Here is a 9,004-nt window from a genome sequence, read left to right as displayed (position 1 = left end):
CGTGTTCAGCTGTATTCAGAGGTTTTATTGAGTTTCACACATTTTGAATCCGACCCACTCCCAAACATACAAAACACTTTTTACACGTTTACATTTCATCTGTCGCTAAAACCGACGACGCTAACAAAAAGAAGACGACGTGACACCAACATAACCCGACACCGTGCTCTTTACCCAGCAGCCACCAGGACAGCGAGGAAGTCCAGGAGGACCGACCAACAGCTCTGCAGCGCTACATCATGGCTCCATCACCTCAGATATAGTTATCAGGTTATAGCCGAGGTTTAATTGAAACTAGCTTCCTGCTCTGATGTCCAGAGTCAGCGCGCTTCTGCCCAAGACACATAATGAAGGTCCGGACTGGCGTTACCGAGAGAATTTAACCTAATTCAGCTTTATAAACCTGATATAACAAAAGAAATTCTTACTATTTTTGAAAGCACAAAGAAATTCCCGAAATAAAAGATCCAGTGCAGTGTGAAGCTGTGCAGGAGGAGGGGAAAGAAAATCCCACATAACACCATTTACATTTAAAACGAACCATAATCCTTAATTTCAACTCTAATCTCAGATTATTTGCCGTGTCCATGCTCCAGATGCTGAGAAGATGGAGTTTAACAGCTGGCAGACTCAGTGCGGTCTGCAGTAACAGTCACTAATAAATACGACGAGCAAAAATAACGGAGTCAGGTCAACAGGAAGAGCTCCACAGCAGCAGCTTCAGAGGGTTAATGGTGTCACACCAAGGACACAAACCCCCCTCCACACTGACAATAACTGTCATTCCCACTGGTGCGCTGGCATGATACCAACAGTTTCCTGCATTGGTCACAATTCAAACGTGGTCAAGGCTCATGAGCGGGACTGTGAGGAGGATTTTATAATCAAACAGAACCAGATTGACAAAATGAACTAAAAACACCAAGGCTCTACTCACAAACCGCCGCGATGATGTGAGCACACCACGGATTGCTCAGCAGCAGAGAAAACTGCCATCACCATCCGACCGACAATGAGTTTGCCTGACTGATCCAACTGACACGAGCACGATCCGATCCAGCAACGTTTGCTTCGATCACGCTTGGTCACATGACTTCACAGCACATGAATATGTGGAGTTTAATGCTCAGGATTTTAGAGTTTCAGGGCAGCTACAAACCATCGAGTCACCTCCTCCGAGGGTAAGCGTACGTGCGGATGCAGTCTGCAGGTTTAACCTGAACCCGGTGGGTCGGGCTTCGTGTGGGCAAGATGGAACAGCCTGTGTTAAAACTGGGCCTCGGCGGAGGAAATTCAGACAGAGTGAAAATGAATATTATTATTTAACAGTGACAGGACATCAGGTGTCTGCAGGTGAGATTCTGTGGATGACATCACGATCACATGAGTTTATTTAAATCTGCTCTCAACTCTGAGTGAAACCTTCTGACACGCTCACTGTGCAGCTACAGGTGTTTCCCCTCATCTTCCAGCTCATCTCAGACTTGAGCATCTCACCTGGACACCTGACAACAACTGCTCTGCAGCATCTGACTGTATATAAAAGATGGACAGAGAATTTAAACCTGCATTCTCTCCGCTGTTTTTTCTCTGCTAATTTTAGCATCACACCACAGCTTCTGTATCACGTGGTATAAGGCTCTGCTCTTGTCATTTGTTGAGCATTTGTTAAAAACCCAATTTAAGGTGTCACCAACTGCTGGGTGATAGCATGGTAGCCATCTTTTATATACAGTCTGTGATTTTAATGCATTAAAACGCAGTAGCCTGCATTAATTTAAAAAAAGGCAAATTATCTTGATTTATTTCCTGAGGCTCCAGGGCAGGAACAGGAACTCGACAGGAACTCACTTCCTGTTTCTGGTCATTTCCACCAGACTGGACCTGCAGAACCCACAATCATGACCCCAGTTCACACTGTGTATGCCCTCTGATAGGCTGACCCCTTCTCCTCTCCTCACAGTGCCTTGCTTAAAGGCAACAAGGAAATGACAGTTGGCATTAAGGCCTCAGACAGAAACAGGAAGTGAAGGCAGGGAGAGGAGAAGGAGGCGGAGCAGCGAGGTCTGTTAGCGTGGTGTCCCGCCCTCCCCGGGACTGATTGGGAAACTGTTTATTTGAGGTCCAGCACCATGCTGGCCGGGTTCTCTAGGTACTCCCTCCACAGGTTGGAGAAGCGACACATGGTGGCGCCGTCGATAATGCGGTGATCCGCTGACCAGCTGACCTTCATGATGTGAGCTGGGACCACCTGACCAGCAGCGTCGAACCTCGGCAGCACCTGGACAGACAGACAGGAAGTCAGCAAGTGTTAAAAAACAAACAGCTGCTCTGTAATGCCACATCCTCAGCAGCAGGTAACAGCGTAGCTGAATGGATAAACTCCTGAATTATGGTCCATGCACCATCTCCTGCGGTTTCACAGAAGAAAGAAGAACATCAGGTGGGTATCTGAGCATGCTCAGAGCCTGCCAGCTGATTGAACAGTCACCTGATAGTCAGACGGTCCGGTTTAACTTCCTGTTGTGATTCACGAAGAAACCACAAGCACACCTTAGTAAGTTTTCCTTCCTCTGAACAAAATAACAGTTTATTTTTCAGAGTGAGGAACAAAACCCTCCTCCGAAAGCCAGAGAACATCATTCTCCTGAAGACACTGATTTAAATAATTTATAAAATATTTATAAATATTTATATGAATTTATAAAATAAATTCATATTTAATATTTTACAAACCAGGTCAAATGTTTTATATTCTTGAAGATATTGAAATAGAACAGGTAATCAGAGTCAAGGTGAGGTACACTTTAGACCATCTTCTTGTTCTTTATTGCGATCCTTGATATCTTGTGCTATTCACCCTTTTTCCTCTCATAGTAAACTAAAACACACCTGAGTCTGTCTGTGCTGTGTGTTCGGTCTGACCACGGCTCACCTGGATCTTTCCTAGCGCGCCGATGGCGACCTCGGGTGGGAGGATCACGGGCTTGGCGTACGTGCCTCCGATCTGGTTAGAACACAGCAAGCAGAGTGAGGTCAGTGCAGCTTCTCTCAGCACTGTTGTGATATTTTGTGTCGCTGTTGTTTTCAGACTCACAGATCCAATGTTGGACAGCGTGAAAGTGCCCCCCATCAGGTCGGCAGTGCCCAGCTGACCCGATGCTCCGAGTACCTGCAGGCGGTTCAACTCAAGGGCAATCTCTAACACGCTGAGCAGCTGGACATTCTTCACGTTGGGAACCAGCAGACCCTGACTTGTGTCCATTGCCAGGCCGATGTTGTGGGACGCCTGAATCACATGAAACACTACCATCAGCACTAATGACGCCACTGAGCAGCCAGGGAAACAAAGCCAGCTCAGAGCGTGCTCTTACCTTGTAGGTGATGTTCTGGCAGTCCTCATCCACCGAGGCATTGAGGATCGGGAAGTGGTGGAGACCGAGGGAGGCAGCCTGAGCCAATGAGAGCACAGCATTAACTTCAATACCAAACATGGGATCGATCGGCAGCTCGTGCATGGCGCCTTAACCCCCAACCTTGATGAAGAAGGGCATGTAGCTCAGTCTGACACCACGACTCTCGGCGAGAGGTTTCAGCTCTGACCTCAAAGCCACCAGGCGACTCAGATCAACCTCGTCACAGTAACCGAAGTGAGGAATCTTCAGCGCCACAGTCATCGTCTTCACCATCGCTTTCTGGAAACCTGAAGAGCCAATCAGAATGTTTACAGAGAAAAGAGATGACATGCAAGGCTCGCAGTGAACAGCGCAACACTTGGGTGTGACAGCAATCTCTGACCTTTGAGGGGCTCCGTCACGTCCTTGCCAGTGAAGACAGGTTTAGGAGTAGCGGGTGGAGGTTTCACAGCCGCCTTAGTGCTCACAGGCTTGGCAGCAGCAGGAGCAGCAGCAGGGGCCGGGGGCGGAGTCTGGATCTCCTGGAAAGGTGTTGGAGGTAAGATGGCTCCTGTTTGCTTCGCCAGGAAGTTCAGGATGTCCTCCTTCAGGATCCGACCATCTTTGCCAGTCCCCACCACCTCACTGAGCTTTATCTGAGGGCAAAGCGACACCTCAACTGGGAACACAGTGGGACAGACTGGGACAACCCGATGGGGACAAATAGGAATCACACTTACATTGTTCTCGATGGCGAGGCGTCTAACTGCAGGCGTGGCCTGCGTCTTGTGACCTTTGATCTCCTGGTGGGTGTGTTCTTCTTGAGCCATGGCGGGCGTCTCTACCACATCCTCCTCCTGGATCACCTCTGAAGGATAACAGCAGTGAGACTTTCAGCCGTGAACTTGGACGGGCAGACGAGCGAAGATCTGCTGATATCTCACCTGAGCCAGACTCTGTTTCGATATCCACCAGCGGTTTTCCCACAAAGGCCGTGGCATCTACATCGTAGTAGAGCTTTTTGATGACCCCATCATAGCGGCTGGTAATGGTGACCGATGCCTTGTCGCTCTGAACCTCACAGATGCTGTCAAACTGAGAAACTTTGTCTCCTTCCTTTACGTACCTGCCAGAGGAATCCAGTTTTATTTATGCACTTTTAAATCACACGAACTGAATATGCACAAGGACATATCTTGGTCAAAAATGACTCGAAGGTTCCTCACAGTGTTATTGGAGGCCATATTTCTAAGATTTTCTGTCCCAAGTACAATAACCTCAGTTTTATCTGAATTCAGAAAATTAGAGGTCATCCAGGGCTTTAGGTCTTCCTGACATTCCTGCAGTTTAACTAATTGGTGTGTGTTATCTGGCCTAATGGATAGATAAAGTTGTCAGTGTGTCATCTGCATAGCAGTGAAAATGGATGCCATGCCTTCTGATGATACTACCTAAGGGAAGCATGTATAATGTAAACAGAACTGGTCCTAACACTGAACCCTGTTGAACTCCATATTTAACTTTAGTGTGTGAAGAGGACTCTCTATTTACATGAACAAACTGGAGTGTAACGAGTTAACAAGCTATACTTCATCACAGGTTACAAGTTACAAGTAGTACATCCTAATCGCTTCATATGTTCACCTGTTTGTTCTTTTACAAACTCTGGGGTTTCAGGTTTGCTTCATTTTAAAAACAAAATAATACCAAAATTTTGTCATGACAATAAAAACGGGTGCTTGAGCTGTTGGACTCTTATTTTTTGGGGGGGTTCACGTACCACTCCTTGACGGTCACCTCCATGATTCCCTCACCGATGTCAGACAGTTTGAACTGCACGATAGGTCCTTGATTCACTGCCGAACAAAACAAAACAGTGACATTATCAGAGAGGGACAAAACAATCTGCTGATGGAGGTCAGCGTACACCACCATGAGCGATCTGCCTCAATTCTCCCAGAGTCCATCACACAGCTGAAAACCCAGAACAGTTCACCATGATACAGATCTCCATGGCAATAGTAGAGAGATCAGAAAAGGCCAGGACTCAGGTGCTGCCGGTCTGGACTTACCCACAGCGACATGCAGCCTTCTGCAGCTGAACACCTGGAGCTTCCTGTCACACCTGAAGGTTATTGGCTGCAGAGTCCTGTCACATCTGAAGCTCTGCAGCTGGAAAGATCTGCGGCTCTGCTGACTCAGCTGATGGGAAAAGAGCAGATAACAGAGGTCACCTGGACCAGCCAACACACAGGTGCTTCAAAGCCACGCCCCCTGATATTCAGGGCCTGATGGTACTTCCTTCAGGTCCTAAATGTCAGACCAGCACCAGCACTCTGAAACTCAAACATGAAACTCCTTCAGGTTCTAATAAAGATGCATACAGGTGTTATTTTAAACAAGGTGGCGATGTAACCCTAACAGAGAAAAAATGCCAGGCAATAAAAAAAACAACATGCCTCTGACACCGTGGCACCAGATCTATGTTTCCTCATCTGCATGAAAATGAGTAAACAGAGTGAGTTTACACTGATTTAGTCACTGAAAATAATGCTGAGCTTGACTTTGACACTTTCAGGAAGTGGGGGATGATGGGAAATGGCCTACAGGCTGTCACCTGCCGACAGAAACCCTGCTCAGGTGTTTTCTTATTACAGGCTTCCTCTGAATTTCTCGAAGCTGACTCACTCCCATGTCACTTCTCACTAAATAAGACAGGAAATTCGCTTTGAAAGTTATCCCCATCACTGGAGGACCACCTGTCAACCACGTCGTTTCCGTCGTTTGAAACCACATCTGCTCCTGACGTCTGGAACAAACACCTGTCCTGGTGGCAGCAGGTGAAGCAAGTTTCACCTGCAGGACAAACCCTGAAAATTACTGAGCTCAGATCTGAGTCAGAACCCGTACACAGCCGGTTCTGGTTCTGACCCATACCCTGACCCGGAAACAGCTCCTAACCGTCAGGAAGCAGTCGCAGTTGTTAGATGTTAGCCACAGCATGCTAGCTCAGAGGCTGTCTCATTCCATTAGGGTTAGCATCAGCTAGCCCATTGGCTAGCTATGCTAATGCACTGAGCTTGGTGACGTTGCGCACGCATGTCCGTTAGCATTAGCCGCAGGTCAGCATTAAGCGCTTACAGAGCCTTTGAGGAGAACACGAAGCTTGTATTTGCTCACCAGCAGCCGCCTGAACGCGCCGAGAGAGCCTCTGGTCACCGCTGCCATCTCTGTGCTCCGCCGCACGCCCCTCTCTGCAGCCAATCAGTGCGCAGCGCCGGCTCTCTTCTTCTGCTGCTTCCAGCACTCAGACGTCACACAGGTGTGATGGCGCCATGATCAGGAGAGCTAATGAACAACAAATTAATTTATCAATCCTTTTCTGGTTTTTACAGCCTTAGACGTTCCACAGTTTTTATCCATTATTAATAATAAAATGATTTGTTATTTATTTAAAGACGGGTCAGCATCATGACATCGGCAAGCTGCCGTTTGTGCACCTGTCCAGATAAGGTAAGATAAGATAAGACTTTATTGATCCTGCGGCGGGGAAATTTGTGCATTACCACAGCTCAGGTACAGATAGTAGAAGAATACAAAGAGTATACCAGAATATAAAGACAAGAAATACAAAATAAATAAGATAATACAATATATACAATGGTAGATTGTACACGCACACTCAGAATGTGTTCTTGATAGGAGTTGTAGAAATATGCAAGAAATAAATTAAAAACTATTTTACTACTACTACTATTACTATGGCAGAGAAATCAGACAAACACTGGCTTAAAAGTACTTTAGTGATGTTAAGCCTTTTAAAAGAATTTTGTAAACAACACAGTATTACAACAGGTTTTAACAGAACTTCAAGTATAAAATTTTGCCCCAAAGTAGCAAAAAAATAGAATAAAAATAAAATTGTGCACAAGTAAAAGAATTAGTCCTTTTAAGTCCAAATGGTACCAGTGGGGCCCATGACAAACAGGTGTATTGCATTAGAGTCCATCCAATGAGGAGTGTGTGTGTGTGATTGTCTGTCCTACCGTACTACTTGTACAGTAGAGGATTGTAGTCCATCAATGTGCAAATGAGTGTGCGTGTATATGTATATCGTCTCCTAGGATCTTGGGTTGGCTCGCCATCCAGTGAACACTGGAACACTCTGGGTTCTGGAATCGCTGACCTGGTCTTTGGATTCGTCCCATACAAAAACCTGACCGCTGTCAAGTGGATGGTCAGCGTCTACGTGAAGCCACATCTCAGTAAACCTTCCGGTTTCGCTCTGCCCTCGATAACAAAGTTTTAGTCTGCCTGCTCAACTCTCAGCTTTCCATCAGCAGGTCCTTCTCTACTGGAAATTAATCTATAAATATAACTTTACTCCTCACAATACCCCTATATGGAACAACAGGTATATCCGTCTGTGTAGGAAATCTGCGTACATGGATGAATGGAGATCTAAAGGGATTTGGGCTGTAGCTCATTTTATGGACAAGAATGGGGTCTTATTAAAACATGAGACGTTTTGTGAGAAATTTGATGTAAGATGTACTGCTAAGAGATATAAATCCCTAATAAAAGCCATCCCAGTCCCTTTGAGATCAATGATAAATGAAGATATTGTGCACTCTAAAATTTCTCCTGGACTGAGACAGCTCTGCATAGCTGGAGTTGAATTTGGTGACAGCAGGTTTACAAACAAGGTGATCAGGAATATTTTGATAAATGAAATTTGCCCTAATCCGGTTAAAAGAAATTATATTCTTAAAGAATTTGAGACCATGGAGGTTAAGGCGATAAGAAGAAAGTATATCTCACTTCCTCTTTCCCCTAAAGTAAAAGAGGTTAACTTTAAAATCATAAATGAGGTTTATCCAACCAATGAATTCTTAAGACGGAAATTTAACTTAGATGTGAACGCCTGCACATTTTGTGAAAATGATATTGAAAGTCTAGATCACTTGTGAATCAGTGCACTCCTTCTGGATTGACATGTGGAGCTGGCTACAGTCCAGGAGAATTCAGTTACCACATTTGACGGTGACAGTAATAAAATTTGTAATACTTGCTGAGAATGCAGATTTTGACTTGTTGATTAGGACGTTTTTGTTACTGGAAAATTTTTTTTATTCACAAATGCAGATACTTTAAAGCTAAACCATGTATAAACAGATGTCTGAATGACTTTAAACTCTGGGCCAAATCGCTGAAACTTGTCAATAACAAGAAAGCTCATAAACTTGTTGTATTATTTAACAAGTTTAATCTATGTTAAAAAAGAAACCTCCCTATTTAATGATCATGACTGCCCTTTTTTGTTCATATTGATTTTTGCCTTTAGTTTCAAATCCTTCAAAGACTGTTCTTTCTTTTTTGTTAACTCTTTTGGCTTTGTGTTTATTGTTTATTGTTTAGTTTTTTTCTTCCTCTTTTCTCGTTGTAATGCTCAACCGAGGATATTACATATTCGGATTAATGATGGTGCCTTGTATGTTATACTGTTGTTTATAAATAAAGTTCTAAAAAAAAAAAAGTCTGCCTGCTCTGTTCGGCTGTAGAAACAAGCGACTGAAAACTTGGGAGGTGGTACTAAGGAGGGACAAGAG

General features: G+C 44.9%; 1 protein-coding gene across 1 annotated transcript; it reads right to left on the bottom strand.

Moving 5' to 3' along the window:
- Window positions 1–106: 106 nt before the first annotated feature.
- Window positions 107–6,694, bottom strand: dbt (dihydrolipoamide branched chain transacylase E2). Its single transcript, XM_080877465.1, has 11 exons — window positions 6,576–6,694; window positions 5,468–5,597; window positions 5,176–5,251; window positions 4,340–4,521; window positions 4,136–4,263; window positions 3,799–4,051; window positions 3,537–3,703; window positions 3,375–3,452; window positions 3,098–3,289; window positions 2,936–3,007; window positions 107–2,281 (listed from the first exon to the last, which is right to left on the bottom strand). The coding sequence occupies exons 1-11, from the start codon at window positions 6,621–6,623 to the stop codon at window positions 2,114–2,116; spliced, it is 1,494 nt and encodes a 497-aa protein (XP_080733591.1). The 5' UTR covers window positions 6,624–6,694; the 3' UTR covers window positions 107–2,113.
- Between the last annotated feature and the right edge of the window lie 2,310 nt (window positions 6,695–9,004).

The sequence above is a fragment of the Rhamphochromis sp. 'chilingali' genome (assembly GCF_963969265.1).
Source record: "Rhamphochromis sp. 'chilingali' genome assembly, chromosome: 3".
NCBI classification, from domain to species: Eukaryota; Metazoa; Chordata; class Actinopteri; order Cichliformes; family Cichlidae; genus Rhamphochromis; species Rhamphochromis sp. 'chilingali'.
This window is presented reverse-complemented; position numbering and strand designations above follow the sequence as displayed.

Excerpts from the sequence above, each read along its gene's own strand:
- dbt (XM_080877465.1), bottom strand. The coding sequence starts at position 6,623 with ATGGCAGCGGTGACCAGAGGCTCTCTCGGCGCGTTCAGGCGGCTGCTG. Across the intron at positions 5,598-6,575 it reads GCGCGTTCAGGCGGCTGCTG|CTGAGTCAGCAGAGCCGCAG; the intron begins GTGAGCAAATAC and ends TTTTCCCATCAG. Across the intron at positions 3,008-3,097 it reads CGCTGTCCAACATTGGATCT|ATCGGAGGCACGTACGCCAA; the intron begins GTGAGTCTGAAA and ends TGTTCTAACCAG.